Raw genomic sequence first — 18,438 nt, 5'->3', positions numbered from 1 at the left:
GCGAACCTTGCAGAACTAGCACCCCTGGAAGAACAGTTTTAATCTGCCAGGAAGTTTCATAACAGCGCACACTCCGCTGAAGAGTGAAAGTTTCATTCTGGAAAAATCCGCAAGCTGTGGCTAATCCATGTCTCCGCAATACCCCTTCTTCCAGGGGTGCTAGTTCTGCAAGATTCGCAGCAGAGCTTCTGTGAACTTTTGCCGCCCGCGGTGGTCTCGCGGTTCTAGGCGCGCAGTCCGGAACCGTGCGACTGCTACGGTCGCAGGTTCGAATCCTGCCTCGGGCATGGATGTGTGTGATGTCCTTAGGTTAGTTAGGTTTAAGTAGTTCTAAGTTCTAGGGGACTAATGACCACAGCAGTTGAGTCCCATAGTGCTCAGAGCCATTTGAACCATTTTTTTCTGTGAACTTTGGAAGGTAGGAGACGAAGTACTGGCGGAAGTAAAGCTGTGAGGAAGGGTCGTGAGTCGCTCTTGGATAGCTCAGTTGTTAGAGTACTTGCCCACGAAAGGCAAAGGTCCCGCGTTAGAGTCTCGGCCCGGCACACAGTTTAAATCTGCCAGGAAGTTTCATAACTGCGTACACTCCGCTGCAGAATGAAAATTTCATTCTTGATCTAATCTTCATTACAAAATTGCCAATAGACTGGTGATCAAAACCTAATTCAGTTGACCTATTAAATGTAAATTTTCCACAAATGTCACGAGCGAAACAGTGACTGTGAATTTAGGCCAATGTGTGTATGGACTTTTTCAAATTTAGGTTAAGGTATTATGGACTTTTTCAAGAATAAAAAATATTCTAAAATCTGATGCTAGCATTTAATCATATGGACATGTACACTGTTTTGTGCCATCCGTCAAATGTTTTTGTTCTTGGCTGGGACACTTTGTTTCAAAATTACTCATTCGTTATCTATTTTATCGAGCAAATTTAGCATAATCGTGATTGATCTACTGATACTTTAAGCAAGTTCTATTAATGAAGATGCATAATCTTTTATTCTGTCACATTCCGCTGTCATAAATAGTGCTTTTTCTGGTTAGGTGAGCTTTAATTTGCGATCTTGTAGTTTGTGCCTTACTTAAATTAACATATACTTGAAGGAGAATCTGTCTCTTTCAATAGCATTTTTCCTGTGTTAACGCATGACACATTGTTTACTGTAGTTTCATAAAATAAGAAGAAGCTGCACCGTATTTAACGAGATTAATCCACATTTCCGGTGCCTCTAATTATCAAAGTATTATACCTAGAAAGTAATTCATTATTTATGATTCATCACCTCGTTCAGCTCTTTAAAATGGCAGTCTCCTCTTCTACATCTTCATTGATTCAGGTTTTATCCTTATGACAGACGTGAAATCATTGACGTCAACTGCAGTTTTCTCTCATCCTGGACGCATCATTTGGCGCATCAACAGTGAGGGCTGCCTGAGAAATACATGGCGCAGAAACCTGCTAAGTCACGATTTCTGGTTTACTTTCTCGTGCGCTTTTTCCCCCCAATGAACTGCGACTCTTTGAGCAAGTCATCTGCTTGTAAATTAAAATTCAGTATATCCGCCACCTCATCATGCCGCATGATTTCTGGAGTCCAGCTCACGCTGCTGTCCGTCACCATGTGCGCGCCTGTAGGTACTGTCCCACACTACCGTCGACTCCTGCTAATCCGAACCTCGACAAAACAAATTATTTCTCGATAAATCAAAATAGTTTTATGTCACTTGATAAAACCTCGATAAATCGACGAATTCTTATGAGTTTTCGCTCTCATTTGAAGCTAGCGACAGTCTAACACTCGGTAATTCGAATTGTTTCGTCAGCTGCATGTGTTCTTGATTCAACAATTAGAAACACTCATTCGTTTACTCAAGCATGCATAATATAACTCAGTACATAAATCACCAGTAAAAATTTCAAAAAAGCACAACTATTTGACTATCACAGATAAAAAAACAGGTTACTGAGTAAAAAAAACGGATGTAGTGGAAACTTTCGGGATTCTGACATCCCCCTGTTGACAATTCGGCAGCAGAAAGATTGGACTGATGAAAACGTATCACAGGGAGAGAGGAAGCGCCTTAGTCAGTACAGAGGACAACACATTCCAGTCGGAGCATCTGTGTCTAAAGAAAATGCTAAATCGTTCTCTTTAGTCTGGGCGTTGAAGGATTCGCCTCTAGTGAGAGAGTTCATTAATTTAAAATAATAAAAATTGGCAAGGTGGGTGCAGGGCTATCGCACTGATGGTTTCGTACAAACTTATGTACGTATATAGACAGTTCTCCCATTCCAGTAACTGAGAATCTCCACGATTTTTGCCTGTTATCGACACTGATAATAGCAAGATATCGGTCCCTGGAAGTACAAGATTTTCGAAAATGTTTTAATTTTAAGTCTGAAATCGGACAATAAATGAGAAAAGAAGTACTTTTTCGTGTCGTGTAATTACAAATTCATAATCTTCGTATTTCTTCCTTTACTTGTACCGTGAATTGTACTTGAATCTTTGATCCTTGCCAAAATTCATGATTCTAGATCAACGGGGGTTAATCCGCAGGTTTTAATGAGTGATGTATACATGCAGAATAAAGCGACGAATGAAAGTTGGTACCAAGGCAGGAATTCCAGCCCAGATCTTACGCTAATTAGTCAGATGCGCTAACCGCTACGACACTCTGTCACAGTAGCTTCGCATCACTGCACACTGCACAGACTATCTTAGCATGCCTCCCTCCTTCATCCAGGTTCCCATTCAAGCCTCAGAGCACTAGGTATTCACCTTAAAACCAAACAGCATTGCAGGGAGACTCCAACTGTATTGGAAAAGCGACTCCACATCGAATGAAACTGGGGACCCTGCCTGTAGACAGCACAGGTGCTTTAATCAAATGCAACTATCTATTTCAAGAGACCTTTTGAAGCCTCAAACATCTGTGATGCATATATTCAGACTGCAGGAGGCCCATGTTCTAATTCCAAAAATGTTCAAATGTGTGTGAAATCTTATGGGACTTAACTGCTAAGGTCATCAGTCCCTAAGCTTACACACTATTTGACCTAAATTATCCTAAGGACAAACACACACTCCCAAGCCCGAGGGAGGACTCGAACCTCCGCCGTGACCAGCCGCTCAGCCCATGACTGCAGCGCCCCAGACCGCTCGGCTAACGCCCCGCGGCTTCGAATTCCAGCCTTGGTACAAAATTTCATTCGTTTGTGAGCATCAAAATACTGTTTGTGGCATAGCTCTAAATGACCGTATGTTTTCACTGCGTTGACTTACAAGCTTACCTTTTTTGCTTCGCCATCGGAGCACAGACCTTAGTGCAGTGGTTCCCAACCTGGCGGCAACTACCGCGTAAGGGATAAAATGTAATTTTCTGAGTATTAAAAACATAACGGAGCAATTGCATTTCGGTCACGATCTTTAAAGAACATTACTATCACTATGTCGGAAGACTGTAATACTGACACTGATTACATAAATGACCAATGATTACAATTTATTTTGAAATACTAGCGTTAACATGGGACACAATGTGTCGGAGTCTATACCTTGTCAAATAAATTTATGAACATTTTCCTCAAATAGTCTGCTCAATAAACACATGCTTTGTTCTTTGTACTATACTTCACATATACAGAAATAACTAATTAAAATATGTTTCCAGAGTTGCTGGTGGTTCCCGGAATAGACCACAGTCTACTGACTGGTTTGATGCGGCCCGCCACTAATTCCTTTCCTGTGCTAACCTCTTCATCTCAGAGTAGCGCTTACAACCTACGTCCTCTATTATTTGCTTGACATATTCCAATCTCTGTCTTCCTCTACAGTTTTTGCCCTCTACAGCTCCCTCTAGTACCATGGAAGTCATTCCCTCATGTCTTAGCAGATGTCCTATCATCCTGTCCCTTCTCCTTATCACTGTTTTCCACATATTCCTCTCCTCTCCGATTCTGTGTAGAATCTCCTCATTCCTTACCTTATCAGTCCACCTAATTTTCAACATTCGTCTATAGCACCACATCTCAAATGCTTCGATTCTCTTCTGTTCCGGTTTTCCCACAGTCCATGTTTCACTACCATAAAATGCTGTACTCCAGACGTACATCCTCAGCAATTTCTTCCTCAAATTAAGTCCGGTATTTGATATTAGCAGACTTCTCTTGGCCAGAAATGCCTTTTTGCCATAGCGAGTCTGCTTTTGATGTCCTCCTTGCTCCGTCCGTCATTGGTTATTTTACTGCCTAGGTAGCAGAATTCCTTAACTTCATTGACTTCGTGACCATCAATCCTCATGTTAAGTTTCTCGCTGTTCTCATTTCTACTACTTCTCATTACCTTCGTCTTTCTCCGATTTACTCTCAAACCATTCTGTGTACTCATTAGACTGTTCATTCCGTTCAGCAGATCATTTAATTCTTCTTCACTTTCACTCAGGATAGCAATGTCATCAGCGAATCGTATCATTGATATCCTTTCACCTTGTATTTTAATTCCACTCCTGAACCTTTCTTTTATTTCCATCATTGCTTCCTCGATGTACAGATTGAAGAGTAGGGGCGAAAGGCTACAGCCTTGTCTTACACCCTTCTTAATACGAGCACTTCGTTCTTGATCGTCCACTCTTATTATTCCCTCTTGGTTGTTGCACATATTGTATATGACCCGTCTCTCCCTATAGCTTACCCCTACTTTTTTCAGAATCTCGAACAGCTTGCACCATTTTATATTGTCGAACGTTTTTTCCAGGTCGACAAATCCTATGAACGTGTCTTGATTTTTCTTTAGCATTGCTTCCATTATTAGCCGTAACGTCAGAATTGCCTCTCTCGTGCCTTTACTTTTCCCAAAGCCAAACTGATCGTCACCTAGCGCATTCGCGTTGCACTCTTAATGTTATCGCCGTTGCTTTTAATGTCACCAAAGGTTGTTTTGACTTTCCTGTATGCTGAGTCTGTCCTTCCGACAATCATATCCTTTTCGATGTCTTCACATTTTTCTGCAGCCATTTCGTCTTAGCTTCCCTGCACTTCCTATTTATTTCATTCCTCAGCGACTTGTATTTCTGTATTCCTGATTTTCCCGGAACATGTTTGTACTTCCTCCTTTCATCAATCAACTGAAGTATTACCTCTGTTACCCACGGTTTCTTCGCAGCTACCTTCTTTGTACCTATGTTTTCCTTCCCAACTACTGTGATGGCCCTTTTTAGAGATGTCCATTCCAATTCAACTGTACTGCCTACTGCTCTATTCCTTATTGCTGTATCTTTAGCGTTAGAGAACTTCAAACGTATCTCGTCATTCCTTAGAACTTCCGTATCCCACTTCTTTGCGTATTGATTCTTCCTGACTAATGTCTTGAACTTCAGCCTACTCTTCATCACTACTATATTGTGATCTGAGTCTATATCTGCTCCTGGGTACGCCTTACAATTCAGTATCTGATTTCGGAATCTCTGTCTGACCATGATGTAATCTAATTGAAATCTTCCCGTATCTCGCGGCCTTTTCCAAGTATACCTCCCCCTCTTGTGAATCTTGAACAGGGTATTCGCTATTACTAGCTGAAACTTGTTACAGAAATCAATTAGTCTTTCTCCTCTTTCATTCCTTGTCCCAAGCCCATATTCTCCTGTAACCTTTTCTTCTACTCCTTCCCCTACAACTGCATTCCCGTCGCCCATGACTATTAGATTTTCGTCCCCCTTCTTAATACCCTTTCAATATCCTCATACACTTTCTCTATCTGTTCATCTTCAGCTCGCGACTTCGGCATGTATACCTGAACTATCGTTATCGGTGTTGGTCTGCTGTCGATTCTGATTAGAACAACCCGGTCACTGAACTGTTCACAGTAACACACCCTCTGCCCTACCTTCCTATTCATAACGAATCCTACACCTGTTGTACCGTTTTCTGCTGCTGTTGATATTACCCGATACTCATCTGACCAGAATTCCTTGTCTTCCTTCCACTTCACTTCACTGACTCCTACTATATCTAGATTGAGCCTTTGCATTTCCCTTTTCAGATTTTCTAGTTTCCCTACCACGTTCAAGCTTCTGACATTCCACGCCCCGACTCGTGGAACATTATCCTTTCGTTGATTATTCAATCTTTTTCTCATGGTAACCTCCCCCTTGGCAGTCCCCTCCCGGAGATCCGAATGGGGGACTATTCCGGAATCTTTTGCCAATGGAGAGATCATCATGACACTTCTTCAACTACAGGCCACATGTCCTGTGGATACACGTTACGTGTCTTTAATGCAGTGGTTTCCATTGCCTTCTGCATCCTCATGTCGTTGATCATTGCTGATTCTTCCGCCTTTAGGGGCAACTTCCCACCCCTAGGACAAGAGAGTGCCCTGAACCTCTATCCGCTCCACCGCCCTCTTTGACAAGGCCGTTGGCAGAATGAGGCTGACTTCTTATGCCGGAAGTATTCGGCCGCCAATGCTGATTATTTATCAAAATTTAGGCAGTGGCGGGGATCGAATCCGGGACCGAAGACGTTTTGATTACGAATCAAAGACGCTACCCCTACACCACGGCTACAAATTCATTACATACTTTGCGTCAGTTAGATTAGATTAGATTTACTTTCATTCCTATTGATCCGTAGTGAGGAGATCCTCCAGGATGTAGAACATGTGAGGAAAACAATAATACTTAACAAATATTTACAACTAAAACGAATTACCCAAAGTACTGGCAATGGCAAGGAAAGCGTTTCTGAAGAAGAAAAATTTGTTAATATCGAGTGTAGATTTTAGTGTCAGGAAGTCGTTTCTGAAAGTATTTGTATGAAGTGTAGCCATGTATGGAAGTGAAACGTGGACGATAAATAGTTTGGACAAGAAGAGAATAGAAGCTTTCGAAATGTGGTGCTACAGAAGAATGCTGAAGATTAGATGGGTAGATCACATAACTAATGAGGAGGTATTGAATAGAATTGGGGAGAAGATGAGCAGATGGCGGTAGTATAGCGTGCGCAATGTATAATAGGGTACTGGCGGAGCTGTCATTTGTACTCAGAAGATTGTTGTGTAAAGGTTTCCGACGTGTTTATGACCGCACTACTTGAATTAACAGACTTTGAACGTAGAATGGTAGTTGGAACTAGACGCATGGGTCATTCCTTTTTGGAAACCGTTAGGAAATTCAGTATTCCGAGATCCAAAGAGTGAACGGAGGATACCAAACTTCGCACTATCTCTCATGGACAACACAGTGGCCGATGGCCTCCACTTAACGATCGAGAGTAGATGTGTTTGTCTGAAGTCATCAGTGTTAACAGACAAGCAACAGAGCTTGGAATAACTGCAGAAATCAATGTGGGACGCACTATGAACGTATCCGTTAGGACACCGTGGCGAAATTTGCTGTTTATGGTCTATGGCAGCAGACAACGGACATGAGTCTTTTGCTACCAGCACGACATCGCTTGCAGCGCCTCCCCTGGGCTCATGACTGTAACGGTTTCACCACAGACGACTGGAAACCCGTGACCTGGTCTAATTAGCCCCGATTTCAGTTGGTAGGACCTGATGGTACGGCTGGAATGTGGCACAGACCCCACGAAGCCAAGGTCCCAAGTTGTCAACGAGGCACTGTGCAAGCTGGTGGTGGGTTTATAATGATGTGGACTAAGTTTACGTGGAATGGCCTGGTTCCTCTCGTCCATCTGAGCCGACCACTGACTGGAAACTACTATGTTCAGCTACTTGGAGACCATTTGCAGCCATTTATAGGCTTCATGTCCCCAAACAGCGATGGAATGTTTGTGTATGACAATGCGCCATGTCACCGGAGCACAATCGTTTGCGATTCTGGACAATTCGGGCGAATGACCCGGCCACCCAGATGGCCCGACATGAATCCCGATGAACATTTTTAGGACGTAATCGGCAGGTCAGTTCCTGCACAAAATCCTACACCGGCAACATTTCCGTAGTTGTGGACGGCTATAGAGGCAAGGAATAGAAAGGCAAGCCTACGTTTCTGGCATCTGTAGACTTAGAGAAAGCTTTCGACAACGTTGACTGGAATATTCTCTTTCAGATTCGGAAAGTGGCAGGTGTAAAATACAGGGAGCGAAGGGCTATTTATAATTTGTACAGAAACTAAATGGCAGTTTTAAGAGTCGAGGGGCACGAAAGTGAAGCAATGGTTGAGAAGAGAGTGAGACAGGGTTGTAGCCTGTCTCCGATGGTATTCAATCTGTATATTGAGCAAACAGTAAAGGAAACAAAAGAAAAATTCGGAGTAGGTATTAAAATCCATGGACAAGTAATAAAAACTTTGAGGTGTGCCGATGACATTGCAATTGTGTCAGAAACAGCAAAGGACTTGTAAGAGCAGTTGAACGGAATGGACAGTGTCTTGAAAGGAGGGTATTAGATGAACACCAAAAAAAGCAAAACAAGGATAATGGAATGTAGTCGAATTAAGTCGGGTGAGGCTGAGGGAATTAGATTGGGAAATGGGACACTTAAAGTAGTAAACGAGTTTTGCTATTTGGGGAGAAAAATAACTGATGATGGTCGAAGTAGAGAGGATATAAAATGTACACTGACAATGGCAAAGAAAGCGTTTCTGAAGAAGACTTTTGTTAACCCTGTGTATGTAATGGCTACTACACTTCAGAAGCGGCTGCACATAATTGTTATTATTATTATTATTATTATTATTATTATTATTACTGACAGTGGCCAGACATAAGGCATTCGCAGCTTGAAGACTTCCAATATCTGCCAGTTCAGAAGTAAGGAGTCACGCAAACAAGTGATTCACAAATAACAAATGTAGTGCATGAACTTTAATTTCGTTGATATCAATAGGGTATTTGGGCTGTGGGTGAAACAAATGTCGGTAGTAATCAGAGAAGCAGTGCAGAGGAATCATATTTCGTAACAAGTGTCTATGCTCAGTGTGGATAATTAGCTTCCTTTTCTGAAAAGAAGTTGTTGGTAACACTCACGGTGCGCTGAAAATTGCTTCATTGTCGCATAAATTAGGGTTGTTAGAAATAAGCAGTTCGAGTTCTCTCACTAACCAATAGTTCGTGGTTAAAAAAAAAAGAAGTGATTTATCTCTTATCATTTTAAAACTGAAGTGTTCAAAGAAATTGGTTTTGCATTCTAAAGTTTATTTGGGCCTTATGCTAATGATGTTGGTGGTGGGGGGGGGGGGGGGGGGAGGTGTGCGAGAGGAGGGGGGTACTAGCTTATATCTGATTGAGGTCAGAGGTAATGGTCTCAGAATGATTGGGAACCTCTGTATTGGTATGTGACATAGATATCAACTTGATACGTCTAACCGTTCCTGAGAAAAAGACGTCTCATCAGACAGTCAGAGAGAAATGGAAAAAAATGATTACAAATGAACAATTTCGAACTTTTCCCTTCACTTGTATTGTGAAACCTTCATTCTTGCTAAATGCCATGATACTAGGCAGACAGTTCCTTATTTATATAAATGATACGCCCTCTAGTATTACGGGTAACTCTAAAATACTTCTGTCTGTTGATGACACTACCTTGGTAGTAAAGGATGTTGTGTGCAACATTGAGTCGGTTTCAAATAGTGCAGTTCATGACCTAAGTTCGTGGCTTGTAGAAAATAAACTAACGCTAAATCACAGTAAGACTAAGTTTTTACCGTTTCTAACAAACAATTCAACAAAACCTGACGTTTTAATTTCACAGGATGTGCATATGATTCATGGAACTGGACAGTTCAAATTTCTAGATGTTCAGATAGACAGTAAATTGTCGTGGAAAGCCCACGTTCAGGATCTTATTCAAATACTTAATGCTGCCATTTTTACTATTCGAACGGTATCTGAAGTGACTGATCGTTCGACGCGAAAATTAGTCTACTTTGCTTATTTTCATTCGCTTATGTCGTATGGTACTATGTTCTGGGGTAACTCTTCCCACTCTAAAAGGATATTTTTGGTTCAGAAACGAGCTGTTCAGGTAATAAGTGTTGTAAGTTCACGAACCTCTTGTCGACCCATGTTCACGAGTCTGGGTATTTTGACACTGGCCTCTCTCTCTATTCCTTACGGGCATTTCTTATTAACAATATTAGCTCATTCCCAAGAATAAGCAGCTTTCACTCAGTTAATACTCGGCACAGATCAAACCTGCACTTCGATCGGACTTGCTTGACTCTTTTGCAGAAAGGTATGCAATATAGTGCCGCATCCATTTTCAATAAGCCATCACTCGAATTCAAAAATCTTTGCAGTACTCCAGGCGCTTTCAAATCGAAACTGAAGAGTTTCCTCATGGTCACTCCTTCTATTCTGTCGAGGAGTTCCTTGAAAAAGTAAGCTTATTCTTGTTGTATTGTTGATTTCTTTTACTTAAACTTACGGATTGACTTTTTTCGGGTTCATAAACATCTTATTTTATCTGTTACTACTTTTATGCTGTAATTTCATGTACTGACACGTTCCATGACCTTTGAGATTTGCTCCTCAATTCGGTCCTATGGGACTTGACGTGTAAATAAAATAAAATAACAGGAAGTGCCCTATAGGTTTCAATGGGTGAGTTGGCGATAGTCAAACTATGTGATATAAATTGCCGAGTATTGTGATTGCACTGATTTAGAAGCTTACATTTATTACACCACCCAGTGACCATAGGTCTTAGTATGTGGCATAAATCTCAACTTGATATGTCCACCTCAAACTGAGGAAAAGGGGTCTTAACAAACGGACGGACGGACGGACAGACAGTAGATATCAACAGGAAAAATTTTTTTCATGTAATGTAATTATAAATTCATAATTTTCTGATTTTTTCCTTTACTTTTACTGTGAAACCTTGCTTCTTGCCAAATATCGTGATTCTAGGTCAACCCAAGTATCCTATAAATTTTAATGAGTGAATTTGCGAGTATCAAACCATACGACATAAATAGCCGTATCCTTTGATTGCAGTGACTTAGAGGTTCCAATTTTTTGCGTAGTCAAGTGACCATAGATCTTAGTGTGTGATGTAAATTTCGATTTGATACGGCCAACCGCTCCAGAGAGAAAGGGTTTTTAACAGTCAGACAGAAAGAAGACAATAAAGTGATCCTATTAGGGTCCAGTTTTTACCGATTGAGATGGAGAACCATAAAAAAAGTCGTAAATTCGATTTTAAGATCGTTAATGCAGTCTGTTGTTGCATTGTAAAGTAATACCACTGATACTGAAACTCCAATAATATTTTTTAACTTGGTGTTCGGAGGCGAGGCACTTCAACTTTTTCTTGATTCTTCCATGACCAGTCAAACTTTCATTAAATTTAACTCTCAGTATTATTGAAACTTTTCTTCAGGTCCCTTGAACTTCGAATTATTTAGAGGCAAGCGTATTCAAAACATGTTCATAGTTTGATTTCATTTGAGCTGTTGTAATTTCCATTTACGTAACGGTAACAAAATAATGTCTTCCATCTGCTACTTCTTGAGGTTCAAGGATGTACTGCCGAAGGAGGTGGCAGAGTGCTATGACACTAGACTCATATTTCAGAGCAAAGCTGTTAAAACCTATCCAGACTAAAGTGATTTCCCTAAATAGCTTAAGGGAATCAGAAAGTGAAACTTAATCAAAATAACGATTTTTTATTGTATTAAGTTATACTTGTCCTTCCTGAAGAAGAATATGTATTTTTTCGTATTTTTTTATGTATGGTGAAAGGTTAGATAGCATTTTCTAAACGGCACGTTCTCTTCACAATTGCGGTGGCCAAACGGTCGCGGGTTAGAATCCTGCCTTGGGCATAGATGTGTGTGATGTCCTTAGGTTAGTTAGGTTTAAGTAGTCCTAAGTTCTAGGAGACTGATGACCTCAGATGTTAAGTCCCAAAGTGCTCAGAGCCATTGGAACCATTTTGAACCTTCACAGACGTCCGTTGTGGCCGAGCGGTTCTAGGCGCTTCAGTCTGGAACAGCGCGACCGCTACGGTCGCAGGTTCGAATCCTGCCTCGGGCTTGGATGTGTGTGCTGTCTTTGGGTTAGTTAAGTTTAAGTAGTTCTAAGTTCTAAGGGGCTGATGACCTCAGATATTAAGTCCCATAGTGCTCGGAGCCATTTGAAACATTTGAACCTTCACAATTCAGCTGTGTTTATCGCAGCTTCAGTAGACTATCTCTGTCTTTACTCAATTTATTCTTTGGCCAGTGCTTTTAATGTTGGTAAACCCGGTGCTAAGCGAGTGTACGTAACAGTTGAAATCTGTTCAGCGTTCAATTTACGTTTTGCTCGTGATAGTGATTTGAAGGAAACGTTTGATTTCAGGAAGGAATCTTATTGTGTTTATAGTTATATTTTTCCTTATAGGTTGTAAGTATGGGCAGAATTGTGCGGATAAATACTAATAAATTAGAAGAAATCGGTAAACCTGTACGGGCCTCCTTCTTACACAGGATTGCTGCAAATGAGAACTCTTCTCATTCTGTCTGCCCAAAGTGTTCCGAGACGCCGTGTAAATATCAGTGAACTGGGGTAACTGATGATGTTTAAAGTCGCAACCACCCATGTAAGTAGCAGGTGTTACAAAATTTATCTATAGAGACTTGGCTAGCGAAACTTGGGTATTAAATAAATCCAAGGGAGAATTCAAAATCCCAAAGGCATTTTAAATAACTGTGTGTCGAAAGGCTTGCCTGAAACAGAATTTGCGAGCCTCAGAATCATAAAAACGTATGTCATGGATGCTGTGTTGTGCTTCAATGATGGGTCAATCAGCAGGCTGAAAGTTTTCAGTAGTATGACCGTAGAACCTCGAGTTAACATGTAGAATGTCAGTTGACCGACAGAAGGGAGGGGAGGCTGAGAAAAGTACTCTATAGATGACAAAAGAGGTCAGAATTCAAAATAGGGTCTCCAAACGTAATGCGGAGGATACAGAAGGCTGTTTTGTGTTGGCAGAAGAGCCAAACACCGTGTTACTAGAGGAGGCCGAAACGCACGCGTTTTAGCTCACGCAGGCTGGCGTGAGGTGGGATGGACTATACTGACGTGAGGTCTGGAACATGACAAGGAATTAGAATTCAGAAAGCGGACGTAGCTAGTTTGATACTTAACTTTAATCCATTAATGATGAACGTCGCTCTTGACGGTACATGATTCACAATATTATCTGTTCAGAATACATTCTTGAAGAATATGGTGCCTTGCTAGCTGAAGGCTATGCTTAAACTGTCTTCTCGGCAAATGAGAGGGTATGTAGACAGTGAACCCTCGCTAGCAAACTCGGCTGTACATCTGGGGCGAGTGCTAGGGAGTCTCTCTAGACTAGACCAGCCGTGTGGCGGCGCTCGGTCTGCGATCACTGACAGTGGCGACACGCGGGTCCGACGTGTACTAACGGACCGCGGCCGATTTAAAGGCTACCACCTAGCAAGTGTGGTGTCTGGCGGTGACACCACAGACTGCAACGATGACAGCAATGGATCTGTCGTTAATGCAGATTGAACATATCGTATCAAAAACTTTAAAGCCATTTAACTCAAAGTATTTACGTCAAACTTCCTACAGAAAATAATCACATCATTTTCATTAAAATGCTTTAGAATTATATCAATCAAATAAAAGTTGTGTCAAATATTTAGATATTATTTTTTTTAAATTCTCAGTCTTTTAGATCTTCTACTTTCCTACAAATTTCTACTGTAACAACAATGCCACAAAGTAATACTCTTCCATGAAGATATGACAACTTATGTGCTTTTCAAATTTGGTTTCATCTGAGCAATGGTTTTTGAGAAAGATGTACCAAAGTTAGTGTGGTCAACCATAGGAAATACACTCATGGCCATGTTCCCTTAAGGCTCATGCTGAGATGGTTCGTTTCAGAGAGTGTGGCCCATTCAGTTCCCACTTCTTCTCCAACCAGAGCTTGTGCACCATCACAAATGACTTTGTTGGCGACGGTATGTTAAAGCCTAACTTCCTTCCTTCTCTTTTGTAGCATGCGTTACCTGAGAATGTGCAACTGTTGCGCAGGTGGTGCCGCCGGGCGGCGAGCTGGTGCTGGTGGTGGCGTCGGACGACCCCGACTGGGTGCAGGACGTGCTGCTGCCCCACCTGCGAGGCCTGGGCCTGCGCCACAGCTTCCTGGCGGGAGACGGCATGCTGGAGGAGCCGGAGCGCGACTTGGTGCTACTGTCCGCCTGCAACCATTCCATCTTCGCCTACGGCACTTTCGGTCTCTGGTCGGCGCTGATGACTGGCGGCCGCGCTGCCGTCTACCATCTGAACGAAGGAGACGCCGTGTCGCCCGCCATGCAGTTTGCACAACACATTCCTGGCTGGGTCGCCATTTCACAGTGAGGATCCCAAGATGGCAGCCCTTACGGATGGCTGGCACGCCACCGCTAGATCCACAACTGCACCATCTCGCCTGTCATACAGTTCTCCAAGCATACGCTGGGCTGGGTTGCTGTCTCGTGCTGAGAAAACCAATGCAACATCTCTGACAGACAGTGGGTCCACAGCCCTCTACAACCCGCCACATAGTTTGTGCAGCATGTCCATGTCCCTTATTAGGTCGCCATCTTCCACTGAGGTTTCCGAGATGGAGGCCCTCATGGCCAATCACAGAAACACCTTCATGTAGTACATGCAGCACATTCCTGGTAGGACTGCCATTGAGGAACGAAAGATGGCTGCCAAATGGGTAGTCCATTGTTGCACAGTACTGCATCGGGTAAGACGTGACGTTTACGATCGTGAGACTCTAAAGATGATGCAGTCTCGTGCTCCAGTTTATATGGGAGTGACAATTAAACACAACTGCAGATATTACAATTAAAGTGCAATGCCGCATTTACATCACCATTCTACGAGTCAGCTTTTCTCTCTGTGTTGCAACCACCTGATGTATTATTGTTTCACGCTTGCTAAAATAGTCCAGGCTTTTGTGCTGTGATCAAACGAATTTTTTCGAGAAATTCATTCAAACAGGGAACACCACAATACTTACATTGTAACTGTGAAAGTTTAAATTTTACGATGTTTGTTGTTTACATATTGTAATGTTTCATAACTACTTTTTTATTTTCACCATAAGGAAAATGATGGCCATTTTGAAGACTCATTCTTTTCTCTGACACGTTCAACAGTAATTTTACTGCTGTGAAGCAAAACGTACACCTTCTCAAATGTGGATCACCACAGTATTTTTATATTTATGGTGCTAGTGGAGACGGTATACCACTGTTTTTTTCTGAGGTGAGAACAGATTTACCGACCTGTTATCAATGGGATGTAGTTTGATGCTTGGCCTTTTTACGTACACACAACATTGTCAGAGGTGAAGGTAGTTCTAAATTTCAGATAAATGGTTGATTAACCGGAAATAGGCAACTTTAATTATTATTTGTAGCGCGCCTGAGCAAAGTGTGCGCATAGGATGAGGGCAGCAATGTACTGTTTTTTGATGCAAAAGAACTTCTTTTGCAGTGGCGTTCGACTTAGAGGTAGCCTATTCGAATCTTAGTAGTGAAGAACCTTTCACCGCCAGTATTTGGCAAGTAAGGAAAAGCCAGGTGGTCATGTAAGGTAAAAAAACCTCTGACTCTAATTTATAGGCATAAAATAAATTCTGTGCTATGTTGTCTCGTGAAAAAGTAACCTCCATGGTACTAGTCAACAGGAGCAGGCTGTGTACTGGCACCACATCTCACATTGTCCATTCTCCCATCATCATACAACAGCATCACGGCACTACACCACATGCACATTCATAGCCAGCACTAGGGACAATAAGAATTTAGAAGTTTATGTGCAAGTAGCCCAGATCGCGTGAATCAGAGAAGGCTTGCACCAGAATAACATCATCACCACCATTCTTTCATCCATGGCTCTGGGGTCCCAAGTTAGATTCCCAGCTGGGTCAGAGAATTTCTCCACTGAAGGATTGGCAGTAGTGATGTTATCATTTCATTATCATGGAAGTGCAAGTCGCTGACGTGGCATCAAACAAGAAAACTTGCTGTAGCTGGCTGAACTACCCCAAACAAGGGTCTTGTGGCCAATAATGCTATGTGATAATTTTTCATAATTCTTTCATGAAAAATGACTGCCGCAAATCAGAGAAAATGAAAATCGCAACAGAAAGTATGTTTTGCAATCTCTGTTATTCTACTCTCTGAAGAAGGAATATTCAAGGCTCAAATTGGGCTTGCTTTGGGTATAGAATCGCTTCAGACACTAGAAAGAGTTGCTATCATAAGCAAGGCAACGCCCTGTCTATTTGTAGTCTCTTAGACAGTAGTGGCAAATTTCTTAAACAACTTCCAGAGAGATTTCGTTACAGAAACAATTCCATAGGGTGTAGCTAAGTGATTTCTCCAAAATTATCATTTCTTCCAGAAGTCCTACACCGCAAGGCATTCAGGAGAACTGTGCAGTTTTGAAAGCAGCAGAGGGGTACTGGCGGAAGTAAAGATGTAAAGGTGGGTCGTGAGTCGTGCTTGGATAGCTCATGTGGTAGAACACTTCCCTGATAAAGGCCCCAGATTCGAGTTCTGGTCTGGCACACAGTTTTACTCTACCAGCAAGTTTCTTAGGCAATTTCTTGCAGCGCAATAGTAACCAACCACAAGAAAATACGGCGGAAGAAATGCATACCACTCTCAAATTTTATCTCGTGATCTGACGTACTGGTTCCTGTTCCAGTTGCAAGGTATGTGCACGCAGTCATGAGTTATTTTCCATTTATGGCATGGGGGCTTACACACCCTTGAGTTACTTCTGTCCTGGAAGGTATGAAGGATTTCAAATCATAAGCCAAAATAATTCCCGTCACCATCTGTAAAATGGGCATGTGGCTTCTCAAAGACACGGCATAAAAACATAAGGTTCAGTGTGATTTCCAAGCCATTATCCGTCTAATTTTTTACTATCCTCGTTTTTGTGTCTTTCCTCTCTCTTCTGTCTTCGTAGATTCTCCTGAAATACCAAAGCCACAGTGCTGCAATAAGATTTAAATAACGACCTTTCCCCTACACTAAAATACAATTGACTTAATACTTGAGAAATCCTTACTTTTTGAGCACACTTAGAGACAGGACGCCTGCCTCTATAGAATACTCAGAAGTTAGTCAAATATGGCGGAGTTAAGAAAGAAGAAACATAGCAAAGATAAAAGACCAACGTGAAACCAATTTCTACTTACTTTTTCAAAACATTTTGTGGGACGCTGTGTATCAGCGAGCGAAATGTGCTAATTTATTTCTCTAGTTGTGTTTTTATATCTATTTAATTTGGTGTGAAGATTTTTGGAGACTGTGTGAATAAACATTACCTTCGAAGGTATTTGAAAGCAATGTTGGCGCACTTTCTGGCCAGCCAAAAGCTATTCCGACAAAATAGTTGTTAAGGATATTATTAGTGTGCATTCTGTCCTTAAAGGCACAGGTGAAGTGATGTGAACTGCGGTGTAACTGACGTACAACTTCGTTTTTGTTGTTAATTTTAGTTTTGTGTAGTAGTGCGAGTGTCACTGTCAACGAGGTTTACATCGTAATTTTAAGCAAGGTGCACTTTCTATGTTAATGATTAGGTTAAGCAATACAGAAATAACCGGACAAAGTGTATCGCAATGTAAGAGACAACAGAATGCCGAATTAATAACGAAGTGTCGCATCAGATGAATATGATAAGAGATGGAGACATCAAAAATCAAATACAAATAACGCAAGGGTGGAAAAGAGGACTAAACATGCCGAAACGTAGGACGTAAAGAAGGAAGAATTATAACATCCTGACAGCTGGCTAAAAACGTTTGACAGATTTACCACACATAAATGTTCCTTAAGTATAGAAGTACCTGTTCTTTCAGAAACGAGAGAGTGTAATTGTTTTTAGTCACCGTTCCTATTGTTAATGTTTGAAATAAAAGTGTTGTACGATGTCTGTGTATGCTTATTTTTGTCCTTTACATTTCACCTAAGACACTTCAAAACATGTAAGTTACATATAAGACAAGAAAATAAACTCAAATACAATCTACCTCCATAACAGAGAGCTCAGTGTGAAACAAACGTGTTTATGTTCCATTTTGATCTATACAGCTATCTTTACATCTTATCAGATGAAATAATTGATCAGTTTCAAATATGACTGGGCTGTGCAGAGTTTGCCACATAGCAACTAGCATGACTCTGTGGATGAAAACTGGCATACTGCTAAAAACTGTGGAAAAAACTGGAAACGAAATTATGTTGGCTTCGCTGGTGGTGAAACGTGATGATTACAAGGAAGCAAACAGACTTTTTGCCAATATTTCATGTACTTCTTTTTTATTTGCATCCACCAAATAATATCTGGTGTTACTGGTAAAGATGTTATTGTGCATACTGTTACAAACATAAAGCAACGAAATTACAATCATCAAAGAAATTAACTGCTGA

The 18,438-nt window shown here is 41.4% G+C and overlaps 1 protein-coding gene across 1 annotated transcript in view; it reads left to right on the top strand.

Moving 5' to 3' along the window:
- Positions 1-17,939, top strand: part of LOC126335258 (galactoside alpha-(1,2)-fucosyltransferase 2-like) — a 258,815-nt gene extending 240,876 nt beyond the window's left edge. The window contains exon 6 of the mRNA XM_049998301.1: positions 14,027-17,939. Coding sequence (XP_049854258.1) covers positions 14,027-14,353 — 327 coding nt within the window. The 3' untranslated portion in view covers positions 14,354-17,939. The remainder of the gene's footprint in view (positions 1-14,026) is intronic.
- The last annotated feature ends 499 nt before the right edge of the window (positions 17,940-18,438 follow it).

The sequence above is a fragment of the Schistocerca gregaria genome, chromosome 2 (genome assembly GCF_023897955.1).
Source record: "Schistocerca gregaria isolate iqSchGreg1 chromosome 2, iqSchGreg1.2, whole genome shotgun sequence".
In the NCBI taxonomy this organism is placed as follows: Eukaryota; Metazoa; Arthropoda; class Insecta; order Orthoptera; family Acrididae; genus Schistocerca; species Schistocerca gregaria.
This window is presented reverse-complemented; position numbering and strand designations above follow the sequence as displayed.